The sequence below is a fragment of the Ruditapes philippinarum genome, unplaced genomic scaffold, assembly GCF_026571515.1.
Source record: "Ruditapes philippinarum isolate M1 unplaced genomic scaffold, ASM2657151v2 ctg2039_1_1_1_1, whole genome shotgun sequence".
In the NCBI taxonomy this organism is placed as follows: domain Eukaryota; kingdom Metazoa; phylum Mollusca; class Bivalvia; order Venerida; family Veneridae; genus Ruditapes; species Ruditapes philippinarum.
In genome coordinates, this window is record NW_026854693.1 from 49602 (window position 1) to 66412 (window position 16811).

The 16811-nt window shown below is 31.1% G+C and overlaps 1 protein-coding gene across 10 annotated transcripts in view; it reads right to left on the bottom strand.

Moving 5' to 3' along the window:
- The window catches only part of LOC132740760 (uncharacterized), a 39996-nt gene that overhangs the window by 9356 nt on the left and 13829 nt on the right, over nucleotides 1–16811 (bottom strand). For 2 of the 10 annotated variants that reach the window (XM_060728737.1, XM_060728738.1), the window contains exons 2-5: nucleotides 5479–5572; nucleotides 1604–1788; nucleotides 1119–1340; nucleotides 601–747 (exon numbers count right to left, since the gene is read on the bottom strand). In XM_060728737.1, the coding sequence (XP_060584720.1) occupies nucleotides 601–747; nucleotides 1119–1340; nucleotides 1604–1788; nucleotides 5479–5563 (639 nt within the window). In that variant the 5' untranslated portion in view covers nucleotides 5564–5572. Of the gene's footprint in view, nucleotides 1–600; nucleotides 748–1118; nucleotides 1341–1603; nucleotides 1789–3049; nucleotides 3282–4192; nucleotides 4345–5478; nucleotides 5573–10584; nucleotides 11455–11598; nucleotides 11753–15282; nucleotides 15407–16811 lie in introns of those variants that run through there. The other 8 variants (XM_060728733.1, XM_060728735.1, XM_060728736.1 and 5 more) reach the window with 8 other exon arrangements.

The following is a 16811-nucleotide window of genomic DNA, read 5'->3' on the forward strand; positions in this document are numbered from 1 at the left end:
TTCAAACATTTTTTTCTAACAAAAATCAACAATTTGTTTAACTTCCATGAATAACGGTATTTTGATTCTTCTCCTAATGCCTATCTGTGAAAACCGGTTTGATTGCATGGCTAAAAATAGCTTTCTCGGGAAATCCGAATATTAAATTAAGAAAGGTGGTTATCAGATTTATATGGAAAATATAAGTAGATCTGAACTTTAGTTAGATTGACAAAAAGTAAACATGAAATGGCTATAGAATCTGGTTTATGGTATTTTTGTCACAGGGTGAGAAAAATGTGCAGCCAGATTGGGACTCGAATCCATGTCCCTCCGAATATCGTGACGCGACTCTGCCGACTGAACTATTTGACCGCTTACAAATTTTGTCTTCTAATAACTGAACAATTATAGACCGTGACACTATCCCGCCACTTTATTGAAATTCGTTATCGAATTTCTTACCAGTCAGAGAAAGTGTTAATTGAAAACTCGGAATATCGTTCTGCGGCTCTAGCAACTTAAATATCCAGCGGCTTACATAGTCTCCCCTTATAAGTGAACAACCAAGACATAAGTACATTCGGTAGAAAAGAAAATATGATAAAAGATAAAACGTACGTAACTACAGTTCAGTGCTTCGCAAATCGGCATTTCTCTTTCAATGTGTCTTGCTGATACATGCGAATCAAAGCCAATATAAGGAGAAACAAAATGATCATCCTTATGGAGCCGGGGGACAATAGGTTTTGTCTTCCCAAGAAACGTCTGAAATCAAGTATATGCTTTCTATTAATCTGTTTATGCTACAGCGATAACTTGATTCATCGTAAAAGCAAATATAATAAACGGTAAATTTCATTTTTAAACAATCTCGAGCGAGAAACTAAAACACTAATTTAATATATTAATTACAAAATTTCAGACCTGCCCAGTTAACGAATCAGGGCGTAAGTATAACTTACAAGTTGGATAACCTAAATATGGTTTAAAACGAATGCTCAATGAGCGCATAGACGTGACTGTTAAAATAACATGGATTCACTATATAATACGTCTGACATAAATGATATGTCCACTTAAAAGTCTTGAAAGGATATTATCGTGTCTGAAAAAGTAAAAACGCTTAATTTATATACCTTATAAACAACTATATATGTCGGAGATGAGTATTGTTGAAACATCAGATATCTTGTAAGAATGTCATAATGGCGTACGAGATGGACACCGCTTCCGGTATGCCCTAAAACATGTCTTTTCTTCGAGCCGACTTTGTAACCTTCTTTGCAAATTTCCTTGCAAGACTTCTCTGTTTCAGCTGAAAAAGCTAGAGTCTCTGCGACTGTGTCGGACGATCGTCCCTACAAATTAAAGGCATAAAAACAACAAGATATTACTTTATATGTAACATTATTATTGATGTTATGATAATTTCGGATTCTGTACATTCGGAAATTTGGCAATTTTCTGAACAAGAGTAGGCCTAAACGTAGTCCCGCCTGAGCAATTGCCCTCAGATATTCTATTTGCAAACAAAGGACATGGAAAACCATTAAGTCGTATTTTGTTGAATCTTTTGTTAAAACAATTGCTTAAAAGTACCTGTTTTTAAATTTCAACTCACCAGTTCGATGAGTTCTTTTTTGTATTCTTCAAACTGTGATCTCAGTTTGTCATTTTCAATAATATGAATGTCACTAACTCTCCAGTACCGATCATCAAATTTGTTATCAAAATTTGTTGTGTGTAGCTCTCGCATAATTTTAACTCCATCTAACGACTCCGCCTTGACCTGAACACGCCGAACATCTGGAATACACAAAGATTTCATTTGTCCCTATTTTAACTTCAGATTAATAAATGTCAAGATTCTCTGGTGTAAAATATCTTAAAATGAAAATGATACAATGCATATACGTATTTTTATCTCTTATTCACAGGCTTAATCTGTTATGGCTTTTTCTCATAAACCATATAAACCGTAGTGTTTCATATACACATTTAACATAGACTGATTAAACTACCACTTAATATACACGGATACTTTTGAATGTATCTTATTTAGCGGAAATCTACATATGATTAAAACCCTTATTCGGAGATAAAGAAAACATTGTAACATTCAGTAATTATATCAATCGACTCTTCAAGAACTACTCTAAACTGATGATTGTGTTAGTGATGTCACAGAGGAAACTTGAAGTGTCCACTTCCATGTAGCAAATTAAGTTTTGTCAAGTACTACTAGCTGTTTACAATTTATATACATACATATACATCATAAGGATTGTTATATGCACACATTTTGAGAATCATCTTATTGCTTTATAAGCGTGTTTATTGTGAAAACGGTTTTGATTTTGAGATGTCAGTTGTCATAACCGATTTCTTTTTACTATTTGAAACTTGAGATTGTGAAAAAGAGTGTGTTTACAAGATTTATAAACCGTAACGTTATGTTATAAAAGACTTATTCAAGTGTAAATCGCAATTTCATTTAAAATCAAAATACACGGTAAAACGGTCTAGAAAGAAATCTAAAAAAACAAATAGTTGTAAATCATAGACTCGGTTTAAACGTGTCTGTTCATGAGAAATGTTGGAAAGTGCAACATATCTCAAGCTAACAAGCAATAAATTAAGCACAATGTCAAGGTAACTTTTATCTCTTGTTGAATAGTGCTTGCAATGCCAGAAATATTTTTATGTCTACACAGTCGTGCACAATCTAGCTTTTTTAGCAATTTCATATCAAATAGGTGCATTTTAAGCATTTTCTCTCACGTTCCGAATCACTTAAATCACCATTTTTATCAAAACAGAACGAATCTATTTTACAAAGTAAGTGGTGACAGGCTGAATATTTAAAAGTTAAAATCTGAAATACACTTTATATAAGTACTTTTATAATTTGGAAATACATAACAGTTTATGTGAATATTAAAGTAATAGTTTACCTATTTCTCTATTGGTAAATATATTTGATATCGTTGAAATATTTATAATACGATTACAAAATACTACAAAACGGGCGTTTGTGGAAATATACGAGAATTAATATAACTCTTACCTTTCAAAGACGTTAATCCCATCCTGTATTTTTATGATATTATAAGACTTTATGTGTTTTGTGTAGAGTTTAAAATGATGAAAGGTAGAACCTACATACTCGTATTTTGTATATCGGTTATGTTTTAACAGTTATATTTGTTAACAGTGTGTAACACTACAAAATCTTACGATACATTATATGTAAAGCACAGGTAGATTTCCTATCCGAATGTACTATGCTGGTGAATTGGGTGAAGTTAATGCGCAAAATATAAATCTATATTTAGACTTTGCTTGATAACGTGATATGGTGTACATGTACACTGTTTACTTTGTCAGCTTAACGACGGTTTGTATTGAAATGTTAACTGATATAAGGGTATACTTTAAGCAATCGGTTTAAAATAATTTTTCAGCGTAAATAAGCGTTAACACTAATGTGTAATTAAGTTGTTTTGGTTAGTTTTATTTCGAAATAGTAGCAAATTTACTGCCATTATCTAAGTGTTATCTTCATGGACAAAAGTTTATCAGTAATTAAGTGTGTGTTGTTCTAATTTGTGCACAGAACGGCGTCACGTGTTGTGACAAGACGACAGATAACACGAGTGTAAAGATCAAAGTCTACTGGCGTCTGATAACAGCAACTTTAATCGTGCAATAACAAGTTCCATCAGGCACTAGTCCATATATTATTGTAAACTGTTTAAGACGTGTTATGACCATCAATCTTGATATAATAATGACCACAAATATATCAATTTTTTCATACACTGTATTGTGCTGATTTTTGTAAATCGTATTTATTTATTTAGTACGGCAGAAAACATAAATGCTTTTCCGTTACATATGCATCATGTTATTTTAAACATTATGTTCTTGTTGGGATTGCTGAATCATATGATCTTAACATATTTGCATGTGAGCAACTCATTGCACTATTATTAACAAATGAATTTATAAATGATCTTAAATGTACGCTGCTAAATAGAATTTGAAATATATTTTCTATAACATGTTTCATTACGTTATATCATGATATCTGTAGCAGCGGCTGATTCGTAACATAGATTTAGGTCACACAGAGATACTTCTTTATACACAAAAATGAGGCTGCGTTCATGCAAAAAGTATTTAAAGATAAGATATTTCAATATCTCACCATTTAGCTTAGATTCAGCGCGTAAATCCAACACTAGCTCCTCCTCCCGTCGACAAAAAGCAGGTGTTTCAAACATATACATAGTAAATACAGACACTACTTATGCTTATTCCATTCGTTAATGCTCTTGTCTTGTGTTTCAGTTCTCCTTCTGCTGACGTGTACAATTACATCTTCTACAGTGAAAGTTTTACATAGCATTTGCGTATCTGCACGGATTTCGGTCACTCTCGGTAGCTTATCAGACGAAAGTGGGAGCGAGCAAAGACCTATTAACTTATGTGGAGAGAGGTCGAAATGTCATTCAGTCGTCAGTAAGAAGTAATGTCTATCTCGGGATAATCAGCGGTTGTAAGACAATAGACTATATTTGTATATCAACAAAATTTATAATGAAGTTTTGATTTACAATACGGCTACAAATTGATTGTAGATATTAAAGATAAATAGAAGCAATTATTTTTGTTAAAGAGGTTTTTAAAATTGATTCATCAGAGTGTATGAAAAAGTTGGCATTATCTTGATTAACTAATAAATTTATGTTTCATTATTCTATTAAATATACGATAAGAAATAAAGAAAATACACGTATACTTTATATATGGTATGGTTAGATGTGATTTCATGCAATTAAAGCATGAATCTATATAATAGCTTATTATTTGTTATTATTGACAAAATATGATTTTACTTTATTGTTTGAGAATAAACTAGTTTTAAACTTTATTAAAATGAAGTCTTTCATTAGTTATATATATATTTAGTATCTATATACATATTTGTATTTCATGTAAGAATGGTGTGTCTTGAACAAATACTGAATAATATTCTCGAACGTATTTCCCATATAAGGTCAGAACGACTGCCTTTTTATAGTCAAACTGTACTTTTATGTGTGTTTTTTTAAAATATTTTTTACTGCTCAATATATTTTCTGATAGCCTAGTATAAGATATTTTAGGACGCCACGTGATCCTAATTAACATCCAATGAGAGACGAGTATTTTGTAGTCAATACTAGTAATGAAAGATTATCTTATCGTTTTCTCTATAAAGCTATATTCAGAATAATTTGAGAAGAATGAACAAGATGATGAAATATATTCCGATGATTGAGTCGTTTGCAGGTCATAGTATCAAAGGATAATTTGCAAGATTTTTTTTATCAAGTGAAATCAACATGTCAAAAATAATGCATTGTATCACTTATTTTCTTTATCGTTGTTTATTATTAGATTTTCGATATTTTATTTTGTTTTGCTTTATTTTTTTCTGCAATGACTTACTTTTCAATTTCCATCCTTTATCATCTTCACATTCTTTAATGCTCCACTTCTCGCGCATGCGCGTTTTACTGTCTGTCGTTTTCATGATGGGATCCTGTAAAATGAAATGCCAACATTAGTTTATGTCTTACACTTTTAAATTTTTCCCATTAAAGTGAGTCCGTCCGCTTGAACCGATTTTCTATATCCAGGATCCGAGTTTTTCAAAGTAGGTCCCGATTGAAAAACCGTTGCAGTTGAAGAAATGAGCATACGTGTATACAAAACAATTAGTTATTCATTTGTAAAGCAAGCGTGTTCTTACGAAACAATAGAATAACAACTAACAAAAGTGGAAGAACTTGATCTAGCAGGCATGTGTGAACATACTCGTTCAAATTATGGCGTTATTGAATATTGAATTCCTTCAAATCAAATCATGAAACGTCACAAGTTATTTCATAAAAGAGCTAATATAAAAAGATCTCTGTAGATCTCTGTATACCTGAAATATAATACTTGATACTTCAATCAGTACATATAATCTTTCTTTATACCTGCTTCTTATATACATTTAAAAGATCACGCCATAGTTTATTGATAAGTAATATTGAATATGCTATATTCGACATTATTCAATACAATGCTCTATTCATTAAACATTGACAAATTCTTAAGGTCAGTTTCAATAAAACTTCAAACATAGTAGTAGTAAGTTAACATTCAAATTTGAGTCAGGCCAATAGATCAGATTATCTTCAGTAAACAACTTATTTGTTGTAAAAAGGTAACTTATAAATAGCATAAATATTTCACTTTGGGAGATTACACAAGTCATATCGAAACGATCTGGAAATCATATCGAAACAAAACAAAAAATAGTTAAAAATCGCACTCTGTGTTTTAAGAGATAGTAGAAAGTAAATCATTTATCACGCCCCCTAGCACCGCCTTAAGCAGTATTCATTCTCAACACTAAAATGGAAAAATATAACAACATTGAGAATAAGTCCAATTAAAAGAACTTACATGTAGGGCTTTTTTTAGATTGACTGATTGGAGACTTATTTTACTTTGCTTTTGAAACATGTTGATTAATATCAATGTTGAAAAAATAAGCATGCTCTCAGACCACATTATCTGAGGGATGCTCTTGTGTTATATAAGTAAGCGTTGTTACATGATATCCTCTCACTACCAGTGAAATATTGTTTGCAATCTGTATAGATAGTCAAACTGTTCATATATCCGTATGGCTAAGTCACGGTTGCCTAAACGTATTTCTAAAAGGTTTATAATTATGCGTGGATGTAGCGTGGTTGGTCGTACACAGCTTTAAAGTTGGTAATATTAACATAGATAATATCATAACAATATTCAAAGATTATTTAACATTTATATCATGAGCTAACATTTCACAATCTGAATCAATGAACCATGTTTTATCAACCTGGATTATTCTTTGTACTTCTAAAAGAACCTCCCTTCATTACGGGAAAATAATTGTGAAAACACATAGACAAAGCTTGAATGTCTATACTTACTTAGTAAAAATATGTACTAGTATGATATATGAGGTGATCCTTAAACGTTTGACGTCATTTTGTAATACAAAATAGCAACAGTATCACATTCATAATTAAAGAGACGTATATTTAAAGTCTTGGCAAGTTTTCATGTAAAATAACAACACTGTCTACCCATCTGTAAACTATCAACTAAATAGAAAAATAAGGAAATGTTTAAGGAAACTTGATATGTTGTTAGATTTTGGGGTTTAAATACAATGCATTCCGTAACAACATTGTACGAACGGTTTCCTATTATAAGATCGTGAACATAACACGAAATTGTAAACAATATTGTATCATTGTTCGCTTTTGCGGACATAATACAACTCCGTCAACTGTAAATCTGAAATGTTTAAAGTGACAATTACGCTCATCCAAGTGTTTGCTTATTCAAGTGTTTAAAGTGAGTGAAGAATAAGTTTGCATTTTGCCATAATTCCTTTAAGTTTACAATTTATTTCACATGAACGCTAAAAAAAATTCAGCCCAAGGAAATTTCTGTAAATTTTTAAACAATAATCAACCAACTCAATACGTTACCACATGTTTATCTACAGACCTTACTACAATATTGCTAAAGTTGCTAAGATGTCATTAACACAAATTACATACATATAAATTTCAGTCGTCAATTATTGCGCTTGTATTATTTGTCTTATGTTTCTTTTCGCTTTTTATCGGAAGTAAAAAGACAGGGCAGTTCATATATTGTGTAAAATCAAAAAGCCTCTTCACTTTGACTGAAAATCGAAAACATATCATAGAGCAATACAATAGACTTTGATTAACGGTTATTGTCTCTGTAGAGTTACTGTATTCAACACATAAAACATTTATTCGTTTTGCTGTTGAATTTAATTTATTAATTGAAATGATATGGATCAATCTTCGACAATAAAACTTAGTAAAAAGTACATATTCAAATCATTAAAATTTTATATACATTTCTAAAGTAATTAGTATCTTTTAAGGTTTAGTGCTATATCGATCTTGGAACAAAGCAAAATTTTTAGTCAATTATATTTTATAAATCGCTTATATATCAGAGGTAATATCTAACCGTTTGAAATTTGATTATTCAACAAAAGGTCTTTGTTCGACTAACTATCATGTTTCTTTAAGAATGTTCTTTTTTACCAAAACATATTGCACACACAAAAAAAACTTTGATTGAAAGGGTGATTATATTATTTTGTATGGTTGGCGTGGGTCGGATGAAAAGAATACTTTAAAGGAATTCATATGTTAACCTAAATTCCAATGATTCACGTCATGATATTTTCAAATATTTCAAGTCATGACATGATACTTTGTAATTTACCATATTCACCGCTGCATCTGTGTTATGGACTTGTCCTATTTTGTTTGTAAAGTAATTATGTAGCAATGAAAAGAACCACGGTTAAAGCAGCTTCAAAAATAAGTAGCCAAAGTATAGAAGCTTGGCCTGGTTGCACGGATGATAAGCATAGTTTGGGCCTTATAATGGTGATGTTGTGATCGCATCTAACAAAAACAAGCATTCAGTAAACGACGCTTTACAAAATTGTTTTAATTTGCGCTTCAATAAATGCTTTGAGAATTCGTCAATCCAATTTAATTGGAAAAAATCAAATGACCAAAAAAGTTCGAAACTAATGCCTTAACAACTTTTATTAAAAACATTATCAATCCTGTAACATATATTAAGAAGCTTGAATTATATTTTAAAATATTTTTGCATTACAATTAAGTCATAAATATAAAACGATGACTGAATCAGATTTGCTTGGGGAAGATAGGTATACTAAACTATGCAAACACGTGTTGTTTTACATTAATAAAAAATATATGTAAATATATATACGATGTCACTAGATCATGTCAAATCTTGATGTAACGAAACCAAACGAAACGCAAGCAAATTCCCCTTTTAACTACGAAATAATGAGCCCATGCTATGTAAAACTATGAAATAATACTTTCTGAAATATCCAAACTGCGCTATAATAGTTCCGCTTAATATCACATCCAGGTCCTGGTTCACTTTTGCCGAAATCTTGCTATACATGGGATGATTTATACCAAATACATGTTAATTACTATAAAATCCGAAATAAATGCAAAGTTAAGTTCGTTCTGATAATTATGAAGAATCAATGTATTAAAAAAGTTTGATTATCAGGATATCTTGAATATGTTTTCAATAGACTAAAATAATGTAATGGAGGTTTGTCTAAAAGGGACTTGCTTCTTACATTGTTGTTACCCATAGTATTAAATTAAAAGAAGGAAAAGTAAACAGTTTTGAAAAAATGAAGTTGAGATCTTTTTTTTTTTCTTTTTTTAAGGCAAATTTTATTACTAAGGGTAGCATGTTGTCGAATATAGACCCATCATAAGCTTTTTACCCAAACATATGCAACACATGTTTTAACTGAAAAAATATTTATTTTTCAAACATCGCTGAACACTTTTTTATCAAAAACTTTCAAATAATTTCTTAAATTGACATGACCTTCGACAGTCTGATATGTTCACATGATATGTTATCAGTTTAGTAGACACATATATCAGAAGACGTAATTAAACTTGATCGTGATAAATTCAGACGCAATAGATGTCGGACTTATAGCCCAGTAAACTATTGTAGCAAACATTTCAATGAGGCATACTTGTCAAAACAGTGATAGTTACCCAAGGTAAAGCAAAAATTCAAGTGTCAAACTATATTTATGGTTTAACTTTATGAGTGTTAGTGGGCCTAAACAGGCCTATGACACCAGTGTACATGTAAAGTATCATACCATGTTACAATTTTGTGAAGTCTGGCCAGATTTCATACTGTTGGTTGTACGAAATCATTAGATCTATAATATTGCAATCCCAAGAAACTGCACAAAGCAGGACAATTCACTTTGTAAGAATAATTCAATTTCAGTCAGAGTCGATTTAAAACATGTGTCAAGCTTTTGGTTCAAAAATTTGAATAGAGAAATTGGTGTAGTTAAAAAATAGGTCTTTTGATAATCATGTCAGCTGATAGTGGAGTGATTTTGACGAAAAAGTAGGTCAAACAAACAAGTCGTTTGAAACACTTGATAAACTTTATAAATCGTTCTACAGATCAAGTTTGAAGTGGTATAATGATTTAAAGGGTGGCCTTATGAACACAATAAAACTGTCTGTCAATAATATTTACTTTGGTAAACATTAATACTTTATCGATCTCTATACATGCTCCTATATTTCTTTGTCATTTTAAGACTGTTTTGAATATCTTGTTTCACAATTATTCAAATCAGTTGAAATGATCAGCAGAAGAACCTAGTAGAGTATACTCGATTCATTAACTAAATACAAAGATTTAATTATACTACATTTGTATGCAGGTACATGAAGATCAATTCAGTAACCAAATATCAAAATAAGTTAAGCCCAATGTCAAATATATACAAAAATACAAATACAATGGACTATGGACTGGGGTTTCAAATCATACAATCAAAAATTAAAGAAAACATATTCAAAACAAACGCGCTTTATAATTTATTTAAACATCTAAATCCCTCTCTACCTTTTTTCTTACATTTGACATTTGAACAAGATTAAATGAAGCACCACTTCCTAATGTCATTGTTCTAAATAATCCAACTATTATACTGTCAGCAAAATACAGCACTAAAACACAAGATTATTCCAATGTTAATATCAATTCACATGATGGTGGCACTGCCCAACGTATGGTATACAATATAATTATGATGAAATCTTCCTTTTTCATTCATCTTCCGTTTTCCAGTTTCGCTTTCATACATCCATTAAAGCATTTTAAATCTATTACGTGTATGATGCTATGTCTAAGTGGTTTTAAGAATATAGCAATTAATCTGCATCGTTGAATTGTCAATTGAATATTATACAACTTATAGATTTGTAGGACAACACGTAAAATAATGAACTATGATCTCCCTTTTGCACAGTTTCGCTTTCGCATATCCAACCATGACGTAATTCATAAATCGAAAGTAGACGTTAATCATAATATCAATGATTAATAATTTATTTCCTCCTGAAAGAATTACACCATGAACGGCACAAATTAAACTGCTATTTTTGTAATATATATTGCAATTGTTCCTCGACTCTTAACTGAAGACTAATCAGTTTGCTTTATAGATATATAAGTCAAAAATCTATTTTTATCCTCTATTCTAGGAAGAGCAGATAAAATTATTAACACGGAAGTGCGAACACACGAGATTTTGTGACCTCAAATTTGCTTTTCGAACAATGATTTTATCATGGATATATATTAATATTGATACGACGATTATTGATGCATAGAACTGCAATATGGAAAACAAGAATTATTGCATGTGCATATGTTCTGCAGCTGAATGGATATTTTTCGATTGCGGGACAACTGCATTATGGAATTTGGCAAGTGTTCAAGTGTTTCTTTTCTTAAAATTTCTTCACAATTACGGAATGTTTTCATGAATTAAGACTTTTAAGACTCTTATCTTTTTGGCAAAACATACTTAAGTATAAGGAAAGTAGTTAAGTAGCACATGTAAAACTTACTTACAGATAAGATATGTGTTTATGTCCTCCTGTTTGATTACATATGCTGTCAATTTATATGCATGATTTTAATTAATATGAGAGTACACATTTATATACAATATACGCAAACGCATGGAACATGTTTTGAAAAGTAACTACTTCTAATATATGTTGGTTTGTTTTTATCCTTTTTACCACTTTCGTTGTCAATGTTTTATATCCGGGCAAGTATTTAGTTTCCTGCTTCATCTTAGAACAATATTGTTAAGATACACTTGTCTGAAGTGGGATAATAGTACCATCTTGTTAAACAATAGCTGATAAGAAATAAAGACGCAAAAGGAATAATTATGACGTCATACTTCAGCTGATAAGATTTTGATTAAGACATAATTATGTTTTTTTCATATAATTGAGGGAGTTATTTTTTTTTTAGTTCTTTAACAGACGAAGAAAAGCACAAGTACATGTAAAATCATGAAAATACATAAATATTTTAGTACACAAAACTTTGATTGAAGAAAGCAATGCAAACCAAATAGCAGACCGTCGATTGAAGTATGTACATACACTAATACAATTATTAGAGCTAAGCAGCTAAATCTGATATCAGATATTGAATTACTTAAGTTATTAATGAATATGAGTGTGCATGCGTAAGTATTTTCTGTCCATGCCCCTGGTGCTCCGGCCCTAATCTGCAGGCACAATTTAAGTAAAGTTTTCAATTGTAATAAAAAAAAATTTCATAATGAAAACAAATTGCTTTCTTTAGAAATAATCATTGCAGACTCATGACAACACCAGAAAGAGGTAAAATAAGAATAATATCTTTTTGAAGCAGTTACAAAAGTTAAAAAGTAAAATTTGAATTATAGTAAGCTTGTGATACTTGCATTAATTAAATTTTAGTAAAAGTATGGCGCTGCAATGATTTTTGTTTAGTAAGAAATTTGACATCGCTTTGATATTTATATTCTTTTGCAGACATTTATAGCTGAGATTTTAATAACTGACTTTTTTTCTTCATTTTTTGTACTGTCAGAAACTGGTACGAAAAAAAACAATGTCGAACCTTTATCCTGCTGAATATCGGCTTTGAATTTGCTTTACTTTGAATTTAAATCTTAAAGGATTACAATAAAGATTTCAATTTTCAAAATGACTAGACATAAGACAACAATTTGAAGGTCGCTTTGTACAAGATAAGTAGGCTGGAGCTGCATTATACTTATGCCATAGGTCGGTTCTTATCGACACCAGTATTAATTATTCATATTTTAATTACTTGAAATGATTATATGTCCATAGTGCAGTTGTAGATGATGGTTGTCATGTGTATCTACATTGTAATGATCATTATATACAGCGAAGGAATGGGCGTCCAGTAGTATTTAACTTGGTATTGAAATTCCAATGGATTACAGTACACATAGAAATAGAATGGTGAAACTTAACATGTATAGAAATAAATGAGCCGCGACTTGACAAACCAACATAGTGCGTTTGCGGCCAGCATGGATCCAGACCAGTCTTCGCGTTCAAGTACTCTGATCAGGATCTATGAAGTTCGCTGTCAGTTTCTTTACTTGTAATAGGGTTTGTAATCGAACAACATGGATCCTGATCAGACTGCACGGATGCGCACGCTGGTCGGGATACATGCTGGTCACAAACGCACTATGTCGGTTTTGCCATGGCCCGGCTCAAATGGTATAAATATGGGAAGCTCCCTATTACAAGACAAGTAAAGTCTGTATCATATTTGAACAGGAAAGGAAACCAAAACCCTTACACGGCGAAAATTTGGTAAAACTTGTCTCTCTACGCATTTTTATTGAAACAAACCATAAAGAGAAACCTTTAAAATACACATAAAGAAACTAATTATTTCTGATTGAAGGGTTCATGCAGGGTCCACTATTACAGCAACTTCGAATTAGATAATACTGATACCATAGATATACAACAGAATGTGGTAGGAGAGTAATTATCCCACCTGTGTGAACTAACAATAAAGGTTGAAATGACAGTACCGTTTAGAATGATGTATTCAGAACTATATCAGGAATTTATAATTTTCCAAAGACAGCTTGTGACACTCCAAAAATGTTTTATAAAATCACGGTCAATACATGTAGATCTTCGATGGCCTGATATAACATTGGATCAAGAATTAGGACACCAAGATGACCTTACATAGAACATTACTACTACATTTCGGATAAATATCATATCTATTAACACTTGATAATTTTAGTGTGATTCTATGTGTACCCTCTGATAATGTAGATAATGAAACGGATAACCGACAGGGAGTGGAACACGAAGTTCACAGTAGATTGATGCAATTGATGAAAATACTTGTACAACAAAAAAACAAAATGATGTGGAAACCAACAAAATCAAATATGAAAATAGCACTTCAATGAAGCAAAGTGGTATCGCAAGGCACGTACTCTACAAACATTAGAGAAGTGGACGAAAATACAACCAAAACAAAATGATTTGAAAACCAACACAACCAAATATGAAACAAATATATTGAGACTACAAAGAAATTATTATAACACCATTTTCATGCTGAAGCAAAACTGTATCATCGGAAAGCATGTACTGTACTCAACAACAATTAGCATCAAAGTACAGAATGTAGAAAACAACCTCATCAAAAAAACGTACATTTAATATGTACGAGAGGGAAAATACCACATAAATTATGTTTCCCTTCTGGAATGATCGCCTGCTTTGAAAATGACAACAACGCCACACCACATAGAAAATTTACCTGTAATAAATGTCGAATAAAGATCACTAATTGATGTCAAGAAAACAAACGTTGGTATATTCCAGTCTCCAGTATTTGTGTCTTTGATTCAAAAACCAACTTCTAACGATTTACATGATAGCACGTGATGTTAATCGATACATATCTCTACATATACTAAGAGAGCTATGTTACAAAGCAGTATGCTTACAATTCAATATGACCACGGCAGCAGAATATGTAAGTACGAATAATTTGTTATTTCAATCATTTTTCTTTAATAATTTATGATAGTGTGATATATTTTCATGTTGATGTTATTTACAAAGACCTATTTCTCATTCGTAATTGCTTTACATTTATAAACAAATTAAGAAAATCGACGATATAAATTGTTGTTTTTAAGTATATGATATTTCATACTAAATTGATGCAGCTGGTGTTTTCGAAAAGGAAACCAGTCCTCTCACCACCCTTTAGATTTAGAATTATCAACATCCCCGTCACTTCGTTTCCAGTCAATTTTAGGGGGAAAACACTGATATGCCGCAATAATTACTAAATACAGATGTCATCTGTGATTTGTCCTGCGAATTGTTCTACAGAATGTCGAGTTAAAGAAAAAAAATAACGATTCATGAATTCATAGCATTATTTTAGTAATACTTAATCGATCTCAGTTTTATTTAAACAGAGGAACATATTGAATTTATTGATTTTATAAGGTTTTAAATGAATCCACTTTTAACGCCTCCTGTGTGATGTCATCAAAATTTATTTTTTTGGACGAATAGGTAAAAATATTATGCTAGTTAGTTGTGCGTTTTAAATAATTATTGACTATTCGAGTATACTGAACGGTAGCGAGACAAAATGTTAGAGTAAACATTACGAAATAAATCGAGTTTTGTGGTGATTATACAGAAAAAAACTACTTACTTTCCACGGATATCCCACTATCGGAATTTAGAATGTGTCGTCTGCTCGTCTCGCACGTCTCTTAGCAATCTTGATATCGTACTATCATACATGTATTCAATTTGTGAATAACGGGAGTCCTAAATCTACAGTTTATTTATATCTTGGGAAATCCCAACTAGACACTATATTTAACATATGTTTTAATAAAAATATTGGGAAACCTAAATGTGGTAAATATATAACTTAATGCAATACCCCACAAGACTGAGATGATATATGATACGTAAAGAATTCTGTTTATCTGTCCGGTGTCTATGGCATGGGCGGTTTAACATGTAAACATGTCTTCATTTGAAAAATGTAAACGGCAGACTTATTATTTTAAATTAAGCTTAGCAACTATTGTTTTTTTATTGTTTTGTTTTTTTTGTTTTTTTTTTCTGGGTGCGGTAGGGGGATAGGGCCTGGGGTTCTTAATTGAACAATTTATTAATTGATATTGATTAATAGCTGAAGTAATTGCTTATTTTATAATTTATAATTTTTGACAGACTTATACTTACTGACTGACTGACTGACCGACCGACCAACTCATTTTTTCTTTCGTTCGTTCGTTCGTTCGTTCGTTCGTTCGTTCATTCATTCATTCATTCATTCATTCATTCATTCATCCATCAATTCATTCCAATATGATAAGTCCAATAAACAATATAATTTAGGAACAAACTTAACTAAGTAGCATTATGCCCATTTAAGTGTAAATGGTGGGTGAACAACAAAGTTAGATATTTCCATAATTGTTTTCAGTTAAAGAAAATTCTTTAAATGTCCTTCGGATTGTATTTTGAACATTCAATAGATAAAAAGAGTGGGGCAGTTTTTTTTTTTATATTTTAGGCAGTTATTTTTATTCTTCACATTTTTTGTTCAATGACCAATATAAAAATCAATCTGTTTAAATATATAGCAAATTCAGCTCAACTTGACAACGAAAAATTGAGCATAATGTCGCTTTAATCCTAATTTATGAATTAATTCAAACCAACTTAAGCTGTTTCACACACTTTTTGGTGGAATTAAAGAGAGTGCCATAATCCATGTCAAAGAGAGACGTTCTAGTTAAATGTCCTACAGATATATTTGTTATTACAAGATTGTATTTTTATGTTAAAAAATGCAATATCTAAAATTGCTCTATAGCATATTTTGGAATGACACCTAAATAATAACATAAGTATTTGTTAAGTTGGTCATTTAATGTGAAGGACTTCTACACTGCAAAGACTCAAAACGTTCCATGTTTTTATAATAATGGCGGTAATGTTACAGGCACAAAGCGCCTTTGAGATATGGATTGATTGTAAAGATATGGGAAATAAATATGAAAAGCCTAACCTCCGAATTGTTTACAATACCAAGACAGATTTCTGGCATATACAGACATAGAATAACTGTTTCACATAGAGGCATTGCAATATCTTGTTCAGAACGGTTAGCTTATACATTAATGTAGGAAGTATATAGAAATATACAGCATTCAATTTTTT